The following is a 21,092-nucleotide window of genomic DNA, read 5'->3' on the forward strand; positions in this document are numbered from 1 at the left end:
CCTGCGGTTGGATCTGGATGACCCGGGAGGAGCAGGGGCTATAGAAACAACACAGGATGTCCAGACGTTTGACCTCCCGACGGTGCAGGTCCAAACTCAGGATGGCCGGGAAGATAAGAAGCACCATGGCGAAGTTGAACACCACAATAATGGCCGCCTAGGGGGAGAGATAGAAAGAGAGGGGGAAGGAGGGGGAGAAATAAAGGAGAGAGAGAAATACTGTTTAGGAGAGGGGCCAACCCTGTTCATGACATCGCTCCACGCCGCCACCCGACTCCACAGCTGCCGCTTGAGCTCCACAAAAAAGGGCTTTACATTCAAGCTCCCTTGCTGTTTTAGTGCCTCGGATTCAGTCCCAGAAAGAAAAAAAAAGTGCTCCCTAAATCACCAGCGAAAATAGTCAACAAGCCAGGGAACTGAGGTATAGGAAAAGGGACTCGCAAGGCTGCTGCTGCTGCTCTCTCTGCGAGTCTGTGCAGGACCCCTCCTACCTCCCTACTCTACCGCCCTGGGGGTGACATTATAGTCGGTATGGTTTCAAGGAACCACGGACCACCCAGGGGGAGGCGGGAAGATCACAGAGCTAGAGGCTGACGGCCCAGTGATATACTGATCCACTCCTCCTCTGATTATTTCCCTACCCTCCCCACTTGAGAGGGGGGGGGCTGTCCTGGCACTGTAGGTGCAGTGAGCAATAAAAAGAGGAAGAGAAAAGAACAAAGATCCCCCTCTGAATAAATGTCACTTCTGAAAAGTTTTTCTTTCTCTTTGTGGCAGAGGCCTGCGGCCCACTTTTCTTGGTGTGTGTGTGTTTTCCCTTGGTGTGTGTGTGTTTTCCCTTGGTGTGTGTGTGTTTTCCCTTGGTGTGTGTGTGTTTTCCCTTGGTGTGTGTGCCTGGCACTCCTGGTTCCATGGCAGAGCTAGGCAGTGTAAACACAGTGGGGCATATAGCACAGTGTAGTACCTGCAGAGAGAAGGCCCGCAGTGCTGGGATGGGGACCAGGGCTGCCATGAAGAAGGCGATCATGTTGTTGATGGAGGTGAGCGCCACACTGGTGCCAGTCCTCCTCAGGCAGTCCCCCGTCCTCTCCTGCAGGGACAAGACACAGCCAACAGTTAATACCAGACAAGCCAGAGAATATAAGTAACTGTTGTTGTTCTAACTAACATAACTAAGCATGCATCACAGATGGCAACCTATTCCCTATATACCGCCCTACATTTGACCAGAGCCCTGGCTGGTCAAAAGTAGTACACTATATAGGGAATAGGGTGTCTCTCTTTTGGGACATAGACTAAGTACAAGGTTACAGTGGGTCAACAGGTGATTGAACTAGGGGGCATGGGGAGGGGAGGTATCTAGCTTACCTTAAAGGGGATGTTGATGCCAGTCTCAGTGAAGGAGTGGGCCAGAAGGAACATGTCATCCACACCGATCCCCAGAGCCAGGAAGGGAAGAACCTGTGTGGTGGCAGCGTTAAAGGACAGGCCCAGCAGAGAGCACAGCCCCAGGCCAGCTGCCACAGACAGAGCCACCAGGAGCACACCAGCCAGCCCCACGGCCCCCTGGGACTTGGCACAGTCCCAACGGAGCATGGTCGCACAGGCATAGGCCAGCTAGATTAAGATGAGAGAGAAGAGAGAGGGTGAGAGTTTGAACTATGAACTCAGCACAGGCAAAAAGGAATCAGTATAGAACTATTGACATCTATGATGAACCTACAGTAGCGAGAGTAGGTTACTACTTACCATGAGCAGGTAGCCTCCAGCCACCCGAATGACACTGACATCAGAGAAGGACTTCATGATGTCGTTGAGGGTGGTGGTGGAGAAGGCGTGGATCTCTGAAGTGGAGTTCTGGGGGATACTGCCATGAGCCACCTGGAGGGAAAATAAATTAACTTTATTTAAATACAGGTTAGGGGTCAAAAAGGGAATGTACAGTTTATTTTTTATTTTAATTACGTACACCAGTAGTAGTGACCTAGTTTGGGTTGTGGCTCGTGAGGTCATGTCAGTTAACACTTAAATTCCTCTTGATATTCTTCTCCCATACAAACAATGTATTCTTCAAAGATGACTTCATATTTTAAATCAACAACACGCAAACAAGATATGGCTGAGCCCCTATGAAGCTTGACAACAGGAATAATGACCACAGATGCCAGAGAGCAAAGGTCAGGGGGATCAAATGAGATCACATGGTCTCTCAAGCTACTCCATCAGCAACATGAATGGCCGACAACCTTAGGGGAACCCAACACCCTGCACTTTGTTTTTACAGTGACCACCCCCCTCTCCTCATCTCCCAATCTCTCTCTCTCCTTTCCTTCTCTCTCTCCTACCTCTTTCTCTCTTCCTCTCTCCCATCTCCTTTCCCTCTCTCTCTCTCCTCTCCCTCTTCCTTCCTCTTCTGCGAGCTGGTATTGCTGGAGGCATGACCCCCCAGCCATTCAGTCAGCATGCTGGGTGTCAGCTATCACAAAAACAGCTTGTTCCTATAACTGGGAGTCTGTCAGTGGCCTCCTCGGAGGACTCCGTTTACTAGGCAGCTGAGGATTGATGGAATTCAGGCAGACGTTGCAGTCCCTGGGCCAAAGCCCCTCCTCTATGCATGTGGCAGGTAAACTGGATGACTCATACTTAAAAGGGGAAAAAGGGGAAAAACAAGCCAACCCGAGGCCAACTTTCAGGACACACTATGATTTGCTCTCTGATTTCTTATTTGCCGGTATATTACTCAAATGGGTCGAGACAGGTTGGTGAAAGGTGCAGGTGGCAGAGGCGGGGGAGCTAGGGGCCAGAAACATAGGCTACGTCCCAAATTGAACAGGTATAGTGCGCTACTTAGTGCACTACTTTTGACCCACACATACCTCCACGAACTTCCTCTGCCAGGACTCCAGGATGGCGGTGGCCTTGTCCTCGTTCCAATTGATGTCATGGATCTCATAGTCATCCTTAAAGTGTTCGTAGAGCTGCTTGGGGCTCATCAGGAGAAACATGGTCTGGAGTGCCTCCGCACTGCAGGAGACAGAGAGAGAGAGACACAGTCAGACGCCTGCGGCCAAGTGAGCTCAAGCCACACACAGGAGTCATGTTCCCCCCATTCAAGACCCACCCCAAATACTACAGAGGAGCCTTAGGAGTCCTCTTGTCAAGAGACTCCTGTCTTGGCTGTCATAGATATTACATACTCTGATCTGTGGTATATAAACCAAAAGGTGGTTGTATACAGTGTAAGTGGGTGGAGAAGTCAGCTGTTGGCTAGTGTTCTCAGGCTCTAACTCCTGAACAGGGGAAAGCAGGTGTCCTGCTGCCTTTCCACAGCGAGCACAGATGACCCTGAAGGCGACTTGGCACCGATGTGGGAGTTCTGGGGTAAAAATGTGATTGAGATTACCGTAAATCAAATCATGGAATAAAGTCTGTGGCTTTAAAGGACTGTATCACTTCCCTCCAGATTTGCCAGGGTCGTGATCCGGGCAGTGGCCCAACACTGTCACTCCATTCATACTTGTGCTGTGGTTTTAAATTCAATTGAAATGAAAGAAAGTATTCAGAATACTCAAAAGAGCCCAGGAATCATGTCTCACACATACGGCAGTATATCAAGATGTTTTACAAATCCTTAGCACTGGAAATGTGTACTAGTACACCCCTGTATTGTAAATTATTGTTGGTGTCCCCTTTTCCTTTCTCTGACTTAAAAGGGCAGGCTACCTTTCTCCCACTCTCCTCCACAACAAATCTGTCCTTAGTTTATGTGGCTGTCCATCATGTTTAATTGGTCTGTCCTACGCAGGGGTCAGAGGAGGAAACTGATCCTGCTTCATGTGAGGCATTCCTCGGATGTGTGAGGTTATTAGGAGTCAGAGGCATTCCTCAGATGTGTGAGGTTATTAGGAGTCAGAGGCATTCCTCGGATGTGTGAGGTTATTAGGAGTCAGAGGCATTCCTCGGATGTGTGAGGTTATTAGGAGTCAGAGGCATTCCTCGGATGTGTGAGGTTATTAGGAGTCAGAGGCATTCCTCAGATGTGTGAGGTTATTAGGAGTCAGAGGCATTCCTCGGATGTGTGAGGTTATTAGGAGTCAGAGGCATTCCTCAGATGTGTGAGGTTATTAGGAGTCAGAGGCATTCCTCAGATGTGTGAGGTTATTAGGAGTCAGAGGCATTCCTCAGATGTGTGAGGTTATTAGGAGTCAGAGGCATTCCTCAGATGTGTGAGGTTATTAGGAGTCAGAGGCATTCCTCAGATGTGTGAGGTTATTAGGAGTCAGAGGCATTCCTCAGATGTGTGAGGTTATTAGGAGTCAGAGGCATTCCTCAGATGTGTGAGGTTATTAGGAGTCAGAGGCATTCCTCAGATGTGTGAGGTTATTAGGAGTCAGAGGCATTCCTCAGATGTGTGAGGCTATTAGGAGTCAGAGGCATTCCTCAGATGTGTGAGGCTATTAGGAGTCAGAGGCATTCCTCAGATGTGTGAGGCTATTAGGAGTCAGAGGCATTCCTCAGTGCTAGCTAGGCCCTCACTACCCTCACCCTCAATCTCCCTCTGTCCCCGGTGTACACTCCCTCCTGCTCTCACCTCTGCAAAGCATTCTGGGTGTCCTTGACCCGACCGCCCAGGATCAGCTCCTCCTGCCAGTGCATGAACTTTTTGGAGAAGCCGTGGCAACCGCCTTGGAGCTGCCCAGAAATGTCAGGACTCTGTGGAGGGAGGGAGACAGAGAGGCAGAGCTAACAGTTAGCTTATTTAACAACCAGGCACATCGGGCTCACAAGAATACCCTCCTCTTTAAAAGGAGGGGGGTGGGGTTGAACCAGCCTACCTCTCTCAGGTCCTTGTTGGGTGCGCTGAGGGGGCAGTCGGAGTCATTGGGGTCCAGGCAGGGGCGGTTCATGTAGGCGTGGCCCACCTGGGCCTTGTCCAGCATCTCCCTGAAGCCCTCCAGACTGGTGAACTGGCTGAGCTCCTCCATCAGCTTCAGAGGGTCCAGGTTCATCCACTGGATGTCCGGCATCCCCCTGTAGAGGAACACAACAACATACAGGCTCAGTGGGAGTCGCAGGGCACAGTAGAGCGATGCCATGGCTATAGAAATCACTTTATATACAGTCCTGTTAAGTCCAGTTCAGCTGTGCTCTTTCTGCAGCACGTTCTGCCCCTCCCTTTTTCTTTCCTTTCCTCCTCCAGCTGCACCCATGCCACCGTACCTACACCTCCGCATCTCCCTTCCTGTATGCTACTGGCTGGTTCTGTTCTTGCCCCGCCTCTGCTGGGCTCTCCCTGGTGACGAGGATCTGCAGATACTGCGTTTATAAAGTAGCGTTTATTATCCTGTTACACGGGGCCACAATGCGGAGGGAAAAACACAGCGGCAGGCTGCTCGCGCCTATTTCTTAACTTTGTGCATCGAGTCATAACAATTACCTCTGCCTCTAAACATCTTGATAAGGCTGCAGTGGAGCAGTGAGAGGGCTGGCTGGTGGGTAGCTGAGCAGGGAGTCTGTCTGTGTGCTCTCTCTGTTGGGTTGATTGCCTGCCTACATCTCACGCTGTTTAGTGGTGTGATGTTCACAGAGCCTTTCAAAATGCCTAATCCTAAGGCTTTTCGCTGCTTCTGCCTCTGGGTCCTCCTCCATGCTACATTTATAATTTTCTCCAAAGAGCAGGCAATTATGTGGCCTGAGGGATAACTCTTTGGTGTCAGTTGACAGCTTTTGCTGTACCAAGTAAACTTAGTGCATTGCGCAACCTCAGTGGCTCCCACCAGTACAAAGAGAGTACTTGTCAAGAGGAAGCATCCTCTGCTTTACAGGATTGCCCTTGCAACATCGGTATTCTACCACATTACCCATAATACACCACACAACCAGAAATGGCCTCGGCTCCGTAAGGTCGTAATGTCTCCCGGCTCATAATGTTCTTTTTTTACTTTTCCCCCTTCCTGTGTTAAAATTGTACCATTTATATATATATATATATAACCCCCTTGCTCGATTGAATTATTTTATTTTTAATTTACATTCTCCACCTCCCAAAAAAATCCAATAATCAAACTATCAACAAAAAATATACAAGAAACAAGAACTCAGACCATTACAAGTCATAAAATAATGCTGTACCAATCATATAAAAAGTAAATGCTGTAAAGAAATAAATAAAAGAATCTAAATACTTTGAGGCCATTTACTTTAGTTGGTAGAGAGAGAAAGGAATCCCCGAAGTGTCCTAACTCTGGGCCCAACCTCACTCCAATGATTCATGAAGAGAGTGGCTTCAAATAAAGCTGCTACTCTCCCATTCCCACATACCAAGCGCCTTTGCTCCTGCTTGCAAAGAGAGGCTCCTTTATCTGCTATTTTTTGCTTGAGTGAACCGGCCTAGGCCCTTTTGTTTTTCCATAGATTGCTGCTCTTTGTTCTCTCAAGTTTTTTTCTCTCTCCCTCTCCCTCTCTCCCTCTTTTTGCATTAAAAAACTCGGCTGAACTGAAGCGGAAGCTAGAGGGGACATTAGCCTCAGTGGCCAGGCCACCCCCAGCTCTCTTCAGCGCAGCAAAAATAAATGGCAAATAAATAACAACAAAGACATTTTTAAAGAAAATATTTCACCACTGTGATTTAGGGGAATACTTGTGGATCTGTGATCATCAAAGGCCCTTCAACTCTCTCTCCTCTCACACTACACGAGGAAGAGTAAATACAACCCATATTTATGTTCATTTAATTTCCCTTTTGTACTTCAACTATGTGCACATTTTTACAATACCGTACATTGCCATGATGTACTGTATGTCTCTATTCTTGTGAGTGTAATGTTCACTGTTCATTTCTATTTAACATCTATTTCACTTGCTTGGCAATGCCAATAAAGCCCTTAGAATTGAATTGAGAGAGAGAGAGAGAGAGAGACAGAGAGAGAGCTCCCTGCCAGGTGAATTGAGAAAACACTGTTTGTTGTTCAATGTGCACGCCTGTGGCTTCAAAAAAATATTTTCAAAACCGTTAAACTGAACTATTGGTTTTACCTGAATTTATAATCAATATATTTGATATGCGGAAAGTGAAAACAATTGGAGTTATTGAAATATCAATTTAGAGTGTGATACTTATCTTTTAGGATTTTTTCCCCCGCAAGGAATATGATAAAAAGCATCTTAAAATAACCAAACTCCACTGTTCATTTCTTGTACGCTCTTTGGGGACCAAGCATAATGCCCATTTTATTTGTTGGACAACTTACAGCTCAGAGCCCAGGCGATTACCATGAGAATGCACAGTGTTACCCATTGCTGACAAAGCTGAGCCCCCCTCCAGGGCCCCCTCACTGATGGACACTCACTCGTAAACTGAAAGAATGCTTACCATTGTCTGACCCAAAGGTTCCCCTCCCCCCCTTTACCAACCCACCCAGTAGCAGCCATCTCCTCCCTCCATCGCTCCCTCTCTCTCCCTGTCCCCTTTCCATGAGGGCCTTCCCCTGCTCGGCTGGGGGACTGTGTGTGTGTGTGTGTGTGTGTGTGTGTGTGTGTGTGTGTGTGTGTGTGTGTGTGTGTGTGTGTGTGTGTGTGTGTGTGCGTGCGTGCGTGCGTGCGTGCGTGCGTGCGTGTGTGCGTGCGTGTTTTGTGTGTGTGTGTGTGTGTGTGTGTGTGTGTGTGTGCATGTGTCTGTGTGTGTGTGTGCGTGCGTGCGTGCATGTGTGAGCGTGTGTGTGTGTGTGTTAGGCCACTCAGAGCTACGACGACAGGAGAAGCATAGGTGACAACTGAAGTAGGCCTCTTCCTAACAACAGGGCTAACCGGCTCTTTAGTCACAGCTTGATGTTAGGTTATTACTGCCACCATTGTAGGTTATTACTGCTGCCACTGTATTGGATCCAAACTAAAGCCTCTTGTTAAGAAGAGTGTGTGAGAACCAGGAGGTCAATTGAGATTTTGTAGCCAAGCCACATTCCCTGGCCCCTGCCAAACCCAACGTATAAATAAGGTGAAAGGGGCCAAGCTAGCTGGACAGGGGCCCTAACGTAACTCTAATACTGGGATTCAAGATAGCTGATTTGTGAAAACACTAAAAAAACATTCTGTATTTCCAAGTAATATGGAAGAAAATCATTTGCACCATTTGAAGGACAAATATTCTGGAACTTACGGTAAGTATGCTGACCCCCCCTGGAGCTTTGCACCTTCCCAGAAACAGTCCAGTGGGGTAACAATCATACAGGGGAACAGCTTGTCAATCATCTGCAAAACATGGATACAGTCATCAGTTATTATCCACTATCAAAAGTACATAAAACAGATGCATAACCAAAACCATGCATGGTGATCGCAATGGACAAAAAATAACAGGGAGGGATATTTCATTTTTTCAACTTACCCTTTCAATCATGACATTTTCTATGATAGGGACTCCAGATTTGTAGCATATTTTATTAAGATCCCATGATCTGAGGAGAGAAGACATACAGAACATCAGATATGTGACCACAGACAACCCCCTTTATTTAGTTGTAGGGTAATCCCCAGTGACCCATGGGTCTACTTACTTCCCAAACAGAGATACTTGGACCTTGCTGGCCGAGAGCGCTGCCTCCAGGTGAAGCAGCAAAGCATCCTGGGTTAGAATATTAGTTCCTTCCTGTTTGGGGGTTTGTATGAGCATCTGCGATGTGAACACAGACTCCTCTCCTTGCTTCTCCTTGGTGTAGCGCAGCTCCCGACTCACTCGGCTACCGGCTAGAAGAGAGAAGAAGAGAAATGGAGAGGGGGGGATTGGGTTAAAGACTCATCTCATCTCCCACATATATAAGAGCTATTGGGTTATTTCTCTTCGTTGCGCTGCGATTTGACAAGACAACTGACCCTCATTACCACTGCAGAGGAAGCATGATGCAAGCTAAAACGTCAATCAACAGAGCGAATGAAGCACAGAAAGGTCCACAGAGTGTACAGTTCTGGGGGCTTTGGGGATAGATATGAAGCTTTTTCAGATTCACAGTTTAATTTAATTGCAGCCACGGTAGTGGGAAAAAACCCACTAATTAGGCTGCTTTTCTAAGTTTCATATTTCTGTCCAACCCTCCTCCGACTCCCCAAGACTTGGATTCTAAATAGCTGTGTAGTTCAAACCAGAGTCCTTGGCAAAGGTCCAAAGGATACAGAGACCCACAGCAGAGAGGGGGGGGGGGGGGGGGGTGGAGAGACTGAGATATACAGGGAGAGAAATCTGCTGGAAATGACTATGCACATATTATAATTATATTATAATCACACTAGTGCAACACGCATTGCAGACACGCAAACACACACACAAGTTCCGAGTTGGATCCCTGCATTGAAACGACTGTGGCGTGAGTATAGTGAGTGTAGCACACATATGCACTGCACATACACATGAACACAGATCGGCCAACGCCCTTGCCCGTGTTGGTTTTGAAGGCACTTCAGACACAAGACGTCTAGCCAAGAGAAATTGGTCAAAGCTTCTCATTGGCTCCCTCTGTGAAACAGATGTGTCCTGTTAGGGAATTCCTCCTCACTGTGCCCTGGTGCCCAAACCCCAAACCCCAAACCCCATCACTAACAACACGGCACGGAATGGCAGCACCACCATCCCTAGTTTCACAGTCTATTTCACCTGGGACCTGATCATGTAAGAAACGATCAAAAACACAGCCTCTAGCCTAGTCAGACTGTTTCAGTACAAAACGAAGGCACAACATACCATCGATTTTTACAGCAGACTTTCATCATACCAGAACTAACCCATCAGAGAAGGAGAGGGGGATTCTAGTAGAGAGAGTGAAAAAGGTGGTAGCAGGGTTGGATGGGAGAGAACAACGAGGCAGAAATGCTGTTGATCTGGTATGCAGAGCCGGGATGAAAGCATCAAAGCCCCGAGAGGAAACTCTGGAGTCCAGCCCCGTAATTACCAGAGGCTGCCCTGAAAAGAGTGAGCAGGGTATCTGCGGCAATGCCAAGGGCACATGAAACGCACCGCTCTGGATCAGAGTGGGCTCGTCTGCCCCTCCGTGTTCCACTACATGACAATCCTGCAGAGGCTGGCTCTCACTGTAGCCACCTCGCCTCTCAGCTTCTCTCCCTGGCTTTCTCTCTTCCACTCTTTCCCTCTGTCTCCCCTCTCCCTCTCTTCCTGGCACCACCTTACCCAATCCAGACGCAGCTCCTCTAATTGAGGGAGAAGAAAAAAACGATCCTCTCCCCGGCTCTCGAAGTGTAAGATTAGATTATAACTGGGTTGGAAAATCTTTCTGGGCTTTCTTCTTGCCTTCATAGTTGACTTTGTGAATTCACAGAATCAAACCACACTTAAGAACAGACACTTTTGTTTCACTTGAGACATTCTGCTCATATTTAATACATTGGGGGCATCTACAGGAACTGATTTTCAATCTTTGTGCCTGTAATTACAGGGCTCCTGAAGTAAATTATAGCTATTTGTGTCTTGTTCCGCCCATCTGGACCACCCAACTAGAGCCCCGGCCTCGCCACTCAGTCACTGTTCTGCTCCGAGAGAGAGAGAGCTCAGCCACTCACCAGATGGAGGCTGCTCCGCTCTGCTCCTATCCGCTCGGCCTGCAACCAACAGCCCTTAAAGAGACAGTCGCCCAAATACTTCTCACCAAGCAGTCAGAAAAGTTTGAGGAAAGTGTATGGAATTTGGGGCCTGTGATTCTCCGAATATTTGACATCAAAAGTGGAGCGAAATCACATGTGAAGCATTAGGCCCAAATCATTTTTCACGAGGAGACTGTCAAAACGTAACATGTGGTTATCCTTCAACAATCCCATATTGGACGGGGAAATCAGATAACTGTAAATAACATCAACATAACATGGTAGAAGAGATCAGGGAGCTCAAACTTCTTCACAAAGCCACTCAGGGTGCTGCGCTCCAAACAAAGCACCTCCATTTGTTCTCCCTCTCTTCCATTTTTCACATCAACCCCCGGAGGTGACATCCCCATACAGCCCAATTATCCACAATTATGGTCCATCTCATCTTCTAAGCATATGCAGGGACACGATCCATCAATCAACCCTTTTTTATAGCGTTAGGCATTTTGGAGTGAGGACTGCCTGCAATAGCCATTCCTATGCTAAAGCTAATCTCCATCCAGATGGGGTTCTCACCTCTTCTCAGTGGGACTAGGCTGGGGCTGGCCAGAGAGACAGACAGGCAACGGTAGCAGGTATGAGGGAGAAGGCCTCCCGCCCAAAGCCCGGACACAGGGCCTGGCAGGCCTATCATGCTCGTGTGGATGTGTGTGTATGTGCGAGTGCTAGTTCCCCTCTCAGTGGGCAGTATAGAAAGTGGCATGTAATTAACCAAGGAGAAGGAGCCCCTTGCTCCTTGGTGTCAGACCACTGTTGGACCCTGTCAGCTCTAATCTCCCTCATGTCCAGCCCACCACCACCCAGCCTACCCCAGCCCCACAGACCTCAGGAGACCACAGGAGACATCAGTACGTTGAGCCAGTAACCGAAAGGTTGCTGGATCGAAACCCCAAGCTGACGAGGTAAAGATCTGTCGTTCTGCCCCTGAGCAAGGCAGTTAACCCACTGTTCCCCGGGCGCCAAAGACGTGGATGTCGGTTAAGGCAGTTAAGGCTCTCTGATTCAGAGGGGTTGGGTTAAATGCGGAAGACACATTTCAGTTGAATGCATTCAGTTGTACAACTGACTAGGTATCCCCCTTTCCTTCCCTTACCATACTGCAGTGGTTTCCAACCTGTCATCCAAATTGATTAACAGGTGGAGGTATTAATGGTATTATAAGCAATTTAACGTGACTTTTCATAACGCTGAATGTTTAGAATAATAATAACAGGCCTTTAATTTGTTACATTCACTGCTAAAATGGACTAAATTTACCATCAAGATATTTTATGTTAAAATAAAACCTCAGACTCCGTGATTGGTGGTCGTCAAGAGCTTCTGTCTGTGTATGGGATCCGTTGCCATACTGTACTGTATCAATGTATTTCCTCTCCATGTCTGCCTGCATGCTATGTTGTCTGCCTACACTAGTGCACAGGTTTAGTGATTGTAAACGTTTGCCATCAAACTCAAACAGTATCTTCCAAAAGTGTTGGTCACAGACAGCACAATGTATCCAATCAAATGTGGAAGAAGTCCCACACAAGTAGCCAAGCTATTTCTCCAGCTTGGCTCAGAGGCTGTTAGGCGCCGTCACTAGAACACAACTGTTTGAAACAATTAACAAATAGGATTGAACCAGCAGCAACACCATTCACATGTTAGCTCTAGGTCCAAATCCACTCTCCATTAGCAGAGACCACCTTCAAAGTGTTGTGGGCCAGATTAGCTGGATTATGGAGCCACTGAAAGGATCCATGCTGCTTTGGAGGAAGTCCCACAAGGAAGAGACATGCTTTACCTGTAACGTGGCACAGATTATAGTACACAAAATGTACAAACTCAAATGCACACATAGCCTCGCCACTCACCCACTCCCTCACTTATACATTCACACAGAAAGTAGACTTTGCTGGACCGGTTCTGCTTACTGTCCGTCCCTCATCTTGCCCATTCCCTGCACTTTATCCATTTAAACATGGTTTTAAAAAGCATGCAGTATAAAACCAGAGGGATAGATCTGGCCCTGACTGGCACAGCGAAACAAGTCTTCATTGAAATCAAGCTTCAGTTCTACTGCCATTTTCTTCAATAGGCCATGCTTTACCAAGTGCTGCTGCACCTCCCCATCCCAGTCCAATGTGTTACTTAGCAGATGGAGAAGCTCCTTATACAGAGAAAATCCAGGCAGGGCAGAAGAGATTGAATACAGGCTTTTGTCACTCCTCTCCTGAATTTCTTTCAGATGTTTCCCAACAAACAGGAAAAAATAAAGAGGGAACTTTCACAACAAAAGCAAATGGACCAAGACTTTTTCCCAGCAAATAAAACAATGCAGGCGTTGGGGGGCTTGGCTTTCTACCTTACCTATAGAAATACAGTGTGTCTGTGCGTCCGTGTTTGAGGGGGAGAGTGTGTGAATTGGACAGGGTGGGAAAAGGACATTTTGAGGTATTCCTTCAAAAAAAAGTGAGAGGATGACAAATGAAGTTCAATTTGAGAGGGAAAACTGTAAAAATGCCATCAAAAGTAAAAGGCAAAAATAATCTGCTTCAGTTACAATCTATTCAGATCTTGATACTTCTGTCAGCATTGACATACATTTCCACTGGTGTTGGCAGTTAGGCACTTGCTATTTCCATATGTATAGCCTTGCCTGTACTAATTATGCTAATCATCCCTAGTGTTGGCTGCTGTGAAAAATAGTCACATTAGGCACTCCACTGGCTGCTAATGCAGCTTAATGTGTGGTTGAAACATACATTCATCCAATGGTGAAAGGCAAAAATTTTCCACATTGCTGGTCTCATTCAGCCTAGAAATGAATTTATTGAGCCCAAGCACCATTTATTTCCCCCCAAATACCAAGAAAATGTTTTTCTGCCTTCTTCTTTTTCCAGCTGGGGCAAATGTTGTAAGAGGAAAACAGGCCAAATCTACCCCCAAAACGGTGACTGGTGTATCTTTATTTACAGTGGACCAAGGAGAACAATCTCTTTTGGCATGATATAAAAAGTGTCAAAGTGCAAGAAACACAGAGAGTGTAAAGAAGATGTGTGAGACAGTGCTTTCTGTAACAGAGATAGTCCTTCAGCACTCCCCAAAAATGGGCCCAGTGTCTACAGTGACGGTCAAGCAACATCAAATACAGGACACTAAACAGGTATACGGTTACATACAGTGCTGAAGTGTGATGCACTACTGTAAATGTAAAAAAGACAAGTACCATAACATCTCATCTCTATTCTATACCTTGGAATACTAAACACCACGCAACATGGGAAAGCCTACACCGCTCTACGAGTCACTGCTCTAACACTGTAAATATCCAAAAAGGATATTAGCACTGTGTATTAATGCAGTACACAGTGGACGGTTAAGGGCGACTTCGGTAATGGAGGGATCTGGTGAAGTTTAGTATTCAGCTCATGTGTTTGCTCCTTGAGGAGAGGACTGAGGCTGGAGGACTGCAGATTGGTGGGAGGTGGTGGTGGGGGGGGGGGGGGTGAATGGAGGGAGGGAGAGGGGGGGGGGGTGAAATAAACATTTTCAACTGACCCAGGTTGACTCGGACCTTGTTTGTTCTTTCTACTGGTGAGGTCTGAGGCTCAGCAGTTGGAGTTTATTTATCTAGCTGGGGCACTGTGGCGTTCCATTCACCTCCAATAATGCCTCATAGAGCTTTCTTTCTCTTTTAGCAGACCCTGAACTGGAAGACTGTATTTTCTGATGAATTATAGCATTTACCTTGCATTTTTGTTTAGATAACTGTTCCAAACATTGAAACGTCCACATGTTCCCCTCCGAAAGGCCTGGCTTGTGCTGCTAGGGCTCTGGAAGGTACCTACTGCTCGCCATGTGGAGTAGCTCATTCATGCTGTGTATATGTTCTTTTCCCCCATTCTACACAGTCTCTTACTAAAACATATGGCGGCCTGGCACGTTGCAATATTTGCACAGCTTGTCTGTGTGTACATGTCTGTCAAGATCACCAAAACTGTGTCGAGAAGGATGGGTTTAGTTAATGTGGGCTAGCCTACAAGTACATACTTGTAAACCTTTATTTCCCCTTCTAAATGCACTATTCAAAACTGCGTGGTGCTCTTTGGTGGTATTAATTCTACCCAGTACCAAATATCAAACCTTTTGGGAAATCTACATGACTGTTGCAATAGTAATAACGCTAGCTAAGCTTATATTACTTCCAGAAAAAAACAACTCCCTACCCAGCAAATATACATTTTCTTCTTCGTCCTGCTTGAACTGGTGAAAGAAATGTGTCCTGAGAAAGAGGCCACACTGTTGTTTTTAGGGAATGGGGAAATGTTAAAGTGTATACCCCTAAAACCTTCGCCCCTAATGCTCCCCCACCCCCATCCTCATCTGCCTGCACTTCACCTCTTTATTACCCTCCTTTCTTCCTCGAGACAATGCACTCTAGGTCACATTCTCCCCCTGGTCCCACCCATGACTGCCAGGCCATTTTCCTGTGTTATTTCTTGCTCTGCATTGCTTCTGCAGTAGAAAACTTCATCAAATAAACGTCCAAAAGAAAACAACATGACTGACAAAAAAATGTCCTTAGCTGAATTTAGTTTGTGTTTTATCACTCTGCACTCTGTCTGTATTAGCCAACCAGTCTAATGAGTTTACCCACCTAGAGACAGAACAGTTGAACTAGTATCGGTTATAACTACCTGAACACCTTTCACAACAGGTACCTTGTTTTTAACTACTACACCTTTTCCCATATGTTTCTGACTGGCACCAACTACTGGTTTAACTACCACCAATATCCTATCAACATTCAGAACAGACAAGCTACAGAGTACAGGAGGGTGTGCATCAGGTTGAGAAAACAAATACTCTCCAAAACATTATTTCCCACAGTCCTATGGCCCAAGTGTTAGCACAATATCCTTGGCTAGGGTAGGGCAAACTAGGCTAGGGTGGGATGGGGTAAGCTAGGTAGAGTAGGGTATAGGGTAAGGTAGGGTAACACTAGGGTAGGCGAGAGGAAACAACTAAAAAGAGCCTGGTGGTCTGACATCACACACAGCAGGTCATCTACCCCTGCTAGGTGGCAAACATGACATTTGGGTGGGGGTGGGAGACAGATATGGCCTGTGGATATATGATGGGAAGCATATGCTCCCAGGCACTCCCAGCTGGCCGAGTGTGAGCCCAGGAGGCCTCATATCAGCACCCTCATCCTTCATATGTGGTCAGAATACACCTCCGCATGTGTTGACAAGAAGACCACATAGACGTGCGTTCTCTATTGAGAAAATACTAAGCCTGCAACACCTGTTATTTTGAAAGTTTGAGGCCCAACTCTAAGCTGTTGATTTATAAAGCAGCTTTAAACATGCCTGTCTTCAAAATAAAAAATATACTGCTCTGACTGCTACTAATAAAAAATGATGCTGCCTGGACACTCGTCTCATCTTTTCTTAGAGAGCAATACAATTCTCTGTCCAATTAGGAAATATATCTCCTCTGTTTTGTGAAAGAGTTTATGTGTGCATGTGTATGTGTTTGAGAGTGAGTGAGAGGGAGAGAGAGCGACGTGTGCATGTGTTTCTCTGTGTGTGTGTGTGTGTGTGTTTGTGTGTGTGCGTGTGTGAGAACCAACCTCTCCTTGTTACCAAACCACTTACTCTCCATTGAGCTCTGAGCAGCTTTGTCAATGGGCTATTGGGGAAACAACGCAGGCAGAAACTTTAGAAACATGGCCACTGCCTCTTAAAGGAACAGCATTCCTTTTCAGCATTTGGGTATTTCACTCTCAGAATGACTCCATGATTAGGCACAACAAACCCTATCTAACAACTTCCTTTCAGAAGACCAACAGTTAGCTTCTTTAATGTGTATGAAATACACACCAGTACATGAACAAAATACTATGATTGTGACAAATTACACTGCAATAATTTCATATCTTGTTTGTGAGTCAGACTCCACTTAAATACAATCTGACAAGTGAATGAGTCAAATCTGAAAATCTTTGGCTTCACCAATTTTACCAAAACGCAAACACAGTGTCAGACCACAATCATTTCATTGACAACATCTAAGCCCTTCCCAGCCAACGTTTTGGGAAGGAATAAAGGGAGTGTTTATACGCTCTTAGAAAAAAGGGTGCTATCTGGAACCCAAAAGGGTTCCTCTGCTGTCTCCATAGGAGAACCCTTTGAAGAACCCCTTTTGGTTCCAGGTTGAACCCATTAGGTTCTAGGTAGAAACCTTTTGGGTTCCATGTAGAACCCTATCCACAAAGAGTTCTACCTGGAACCAAAAAGGGTTATCCTATGGGGACAGCCGCAGAACCCTTTTTTTTCTAAGAGTATCCTACAACTGTTGTGACTCTTTTTAGAGTGTGCAAAACAGGTGGGTAAACTTCAGCTGTATTCACTTATTTTTTTGTAGGAAAGGGGGTGCCTTTATTGTTGAATGGAATCCAAGAATAGTTAAGGACCACACAGAGAGCTAGGGGGGAGGGTCAGCTCCTCAAAGATGGCTAACGATTCACACAGCCCATCTGCTCTTGGGATCAGGAGTGCGGCAAAAGCCTAGAGGGCTTAAAAGGAATTTGGCAGTGTGAAAACCAAATAAAGCTGCCCGAATATGCACCGATAACCCAGCCTGCACACAGAAAGGACGTCAAATAAAAAATGGAACATGGAACCACCATGGCAAACAACACAAGGCTGATGAGAAGAACAAGAGAAGGCTTGCGTGTGCAAGGAACAGCACAAGCTCCTTGTATGCAATAAAGTTGGAATTTCTTGAACTACTCTCCATTCCCATTGCAAAGCAGCTTTGCCATCAGCAAACAACACACACAAAGGTGCAGAGGTTAGAATACATTAAAATAACTTTCAATACAAAAATGACTAAGTTATGGTCAAATTCAAGAAAAAACTACAAATTCATAGTATCCACCACCCAATCATGAATAACTACTAAAAAGCAGCACCCCTCAAAAAACTAGAGCAAAAATACTGACGCAACAAGACAGTCAGACAGCACCCATGCAGTTTATTCTGCCCCCTCCAGTAGCCTGCATGGAAAAATGTCTACAACAAGTTCATTTGGGCAAAAGAATACCCCTCTCTCTCCTTTCCAGACAACACCTCAAACCATACCCCGAAACTGAACGCCTGACTCACCTTCCACCCATAGTTGCTCAATGTCCGTCTCAATGGCAGCAACCCGCAAACCCACAGACAAGGCACCGAACACAAGCAGTCCAATGAAAAGGACCTTTCCACAATGTCGCTGGATGTGACAGCCCAAAGAAAAGAGAAGAGCCTGGAACCGCGCCCGAATCCACAACGGGGCTTTCTGACCCACAGCCGTCCCCTAAAGAGACAGGAGGAACATGGAGAGAGAAAACATTTTCATTACACATTAATAACAACATATTGCTATACATGGACTGCATGGATATGGCATAGACAAGTACAACTATTCACTAATGGAAGACGACACTGTATCTAACTGCTCCCGAGTGACGCAGTGGTCTAAGGCACTGCATCTCAGTGCTTGAGGCTTCACTACAGACACCCTGGTTCGAATCCAGGTTGTATCACAACCGGACTTGATTGGGAGTCCCATAGGGCGGAGCACAATTGGCCCAGCGTTGTACGGGTTTGGCCGGTGTAGGCCGCCATTGTAAATAAGAATTTGTTCTCAACCGACTTGCCTTGTTAAATAAAGGTTACATAAAAATTCTATAAAAGTAAGATAAACCATCAATACAGTGGTCTTTCAAGTATTACTAAGAATGACCTACTAGGGCAGAGAATACCAATAAAATAGATAACCTGAGTATGATAGTGTGGCATACTTAAGGGCATGTTCAACATTACCGTATCTACTGTACTAGATAGATACGTGAGTGATATGTCTTCATGTCAGATGTCCTGTAAGCAAATCATATATATGTGAATTGGATCACCTGAACTGATGTCATATATAGACACCACGAGAATATCCGAACATAACCAGTCAGAAGATACCCTAATTTGATGGTAGGTAATTGAGGGCCTGACACCAAAGAGGGTAAAGCAGTGACCAACCAGCCTTTGGTGTTGGGCCCTCACAGTTGGCACAAGCCAGGTGAGTCTAACCACTCATCACCAGAGGCACGGGGGTTTGCTATGGAGTCAAAACACAAGACTTCACAGTTATAGTTACATGGGTTCAGGTTTAACAACAACTAAACGGCATACTTGTCAAATGGGATATAAAGTCATCTATGCTGTTCTGGTGTAGCCTATTACACACACATATATAATACACTAATAACAACTAGGATTAAATAAGTATCTATGGTCTACTGGGGGCTATATATTTGACAACACTTTTGTGCATTTGGAATATGACTAACATTTTTCCTATATTTAACTTTAAATGCTCAGTCAGCTGCCCTAACAACCTCCTGGGAAACACTATGAAACCTAATGCTGTTGGGCACTAATGCCTAGTTTTAAGTGGAAGTCTAAAGATTACAAGATTGCACACATTTGAGTCAGGACTTATGTAGCCTACCATACTTTCTTTAATAAGCTACATAGCTTCTAAAAGGCTATACAGGGATTTGACAATAAGCAGTTCCTATATCAAAAAGCCCTACTCTTATCATTTAAGATTCAAACACTGGCTGAAGACCGTCTACTATACCCATTCAAACTTTACAAACAATGTCACCGGTCTAGTACAGACACACTGGACAGATGTTTTGGTTTCACTTGGGAGTTTTGACACATATCCAACCGTTCATGCGGTCCAGTGATGCTTTGTCAGATAAAACTTAATCAGTGAACTCCTCTAAGATCCACCGCATTTTCAAACCAACTAGCCTTAAACAAACTAGCCTACAACGGGGACTCCCGAGTCCAACTTCTTACTAATAGAGTTGAACAGATCCCACACACGTAGAAATAACTATTATGGGTTGTATTGCTTCTAAAAATTAACGGAGAAAGTTATTTTCATTCAGAGTGGGATCGGGATCGAAGGTTAAAATATGTGCGTGCCAGTGATTCGTAAATGTTACAATGTAACATCGAAATATTATGTGAAAACGGCAGCATATCACATTGTACTACATTTGGACATAAAACTCCCTAAAATATTCCTCGTTTCGAGTGGTAGTAACACCCGTTTCTTCAGAAGTACCAAAACATAGCACTTATTCACAGAGATGATGAATGAAACAGCAAAGTATATTCCATTGAAAGTATTTTGTCACCTTAGAAATCTGTTTTAATGCGAAAGCAGCGTGGCAGTAACTGGGTCTCCGGAGAAGATCTGAGTTTACTCGCGGCGGAGAACGTGTATAACTTGGGGGTAAATCTCCAAAAACACCGGCCCCTGGGACTCTGGGATCCGAGGCCATAGTCCAAACAAGAAAAACAAAGCACAGAGCGAAGCGAGAGAGAAACAGTGCGAGTTGAGCAAAAGCGACAATAATCCAAAATAGAATACTAGCGCATCCACCGGGTAGAAATTAGGAGAATATGTACTAGTCTTTCCTTGAGCCAAAGTCTTGCAACTCCATCCCAACATTATGTGCCCAAATCCGTATAGATCCTTGAGTCTTCATCCGTCCTGATAGCTTATAAAACAACTTTTCGAAGTAAAGTCTCGAGCAGATATTTAAGTCTGCCTCTGATCCCGTAGCAGTGACATTTGGAGAAACTAGCCCCTCTGCAAACCGTGAAAAGGGTGGTTTGGTGGAAAAGTGATCTGGTTCTCATTGGCCAAGGAAGAGGCAAATTACTTAGCAAACATCTCCTATTATTAGCTGCTAAGCAACAGCTCACCAAAGTGGAGAGAGAGGGAGACCACCCAGGCAGCCCTTCAAATCGAGGGGAGGGGGGAGAACGAAGGGGCGTCAGAGAGAGGAACTCTTTCAATAAACTCAGCACACTGTTGCCGGCTCTGCTCTGCACATTCCCAATTGCCTTAGCTCTGTTATACGAAGCAATCACACATGTCATATATTGATACAATAGACACAGTTTTATATTCAATCCAGTCTGACATAAACAAAATTCTAAATTAATCCAGAGTGGTTTCTCACACAAATAACAGGGGAAAAAAGACTGAATAGTCGAAATTGTTTACTAAACTAGCTTTATTCATTGGCAAGAATTTCAGAAACAAACTCAGTATTATAAACTGTACTACAATCAAGGTTACGTTTAAAGTAGCTAATCATTCACACTTTCAAAGTGAATTCATTTGCTTGACTTTGCTCATTGATTGGACTAATGTATACCAATCTCACTATTTCACAAAACAAGGTAATCCCTTCATTGCTGTATCATCTGTGTAGTTGTCTTGTCTATTTATACATAATTGCTAAGGACTTACACACACATGTTTAATTCCACTGTGCTGTGCAGTTTGCCAAACAGCTGTGATGACTGTGTGTGGTGTGGGTCTTTAACATT

General features: G+C 45.5%; 1 protein-coding gene across 1 annotated transcript in view; it reads right to left on the bottom strand.

Annotated features, from left to right (window-relative positions):
* The window catches only part of LOC135514093 (protein patched homolog 1-like), a 31,931-nt gene extending 11,515 nt beyond the window's left edge, over window positions 1–20,416 (bottom strand). The window contains exons 1-12 of the mRNA XM_064937292.1: window positions 19,886–20,416; window positions 17,799–17,991; window positions 8,553–8,742; window positions 8,384–8,453; window positions 8,156–8,247; window positions 4,836–5,031; window positions 4,592–4,713; window positions 2,877–3,024; window positions 1,750–1,881; window positions 1,369–1,617; window positions 965–1,090; window positions 1–157 (exon numbers count right to left, since the gene is read on the bottom strand). The exon at window positions 1–157 is cut by the window's left edge and continues 726 nt beyond it. Coding sequence (XP_064793364.1) covers window positions 1–157; window positions 965–1,090; window positions 1,369–1,617; window positions 1,750–1,881; window positions 2,877–3,024; window positions 4,592–4,713; window positions 4,836–5,031; window positions 8,156–8,247; window positions 8,384–8,453; window positions 8,553–8,742; window positions 17,799–17,991; window positions 19,886–20,032 — 1,822 coding nt within the window. The 5' untranslated portion in view covers window positions 20,033–20,416. The remainder of the gene's footprint in view (window positions 158–964; window positions 1,091–1,368; window positions 1,618–1,749; window positions 1,882–2,876; window positions 3,025–4,591; window positions 4,714–4,835; window positions 5,032–8,155; window positions 8,248–8,383; window positions 8,454–8,552; window positions 8,743–17,798; window positions 17,992–19,885) is intronic.
* Window positions 20,417–21,092: the final 676 nt, after the last annotated feature.

Source organism: Oncorhynchus masou, chromosome 3, assembly GCF_036934945.1.
Source record: "Oncorhynchus masou masou isolate Uvic2021 chromosome 3, UVic_Omas_1.1, whole genome shotgun sequence".
Classification (NCBI taxonomy): Eukaryota; Metazoa; Chordata; class Actinopteri; order Salmoniformes; family Salmonidae; genus Oncorhynchus; species Oncorhynchus masou.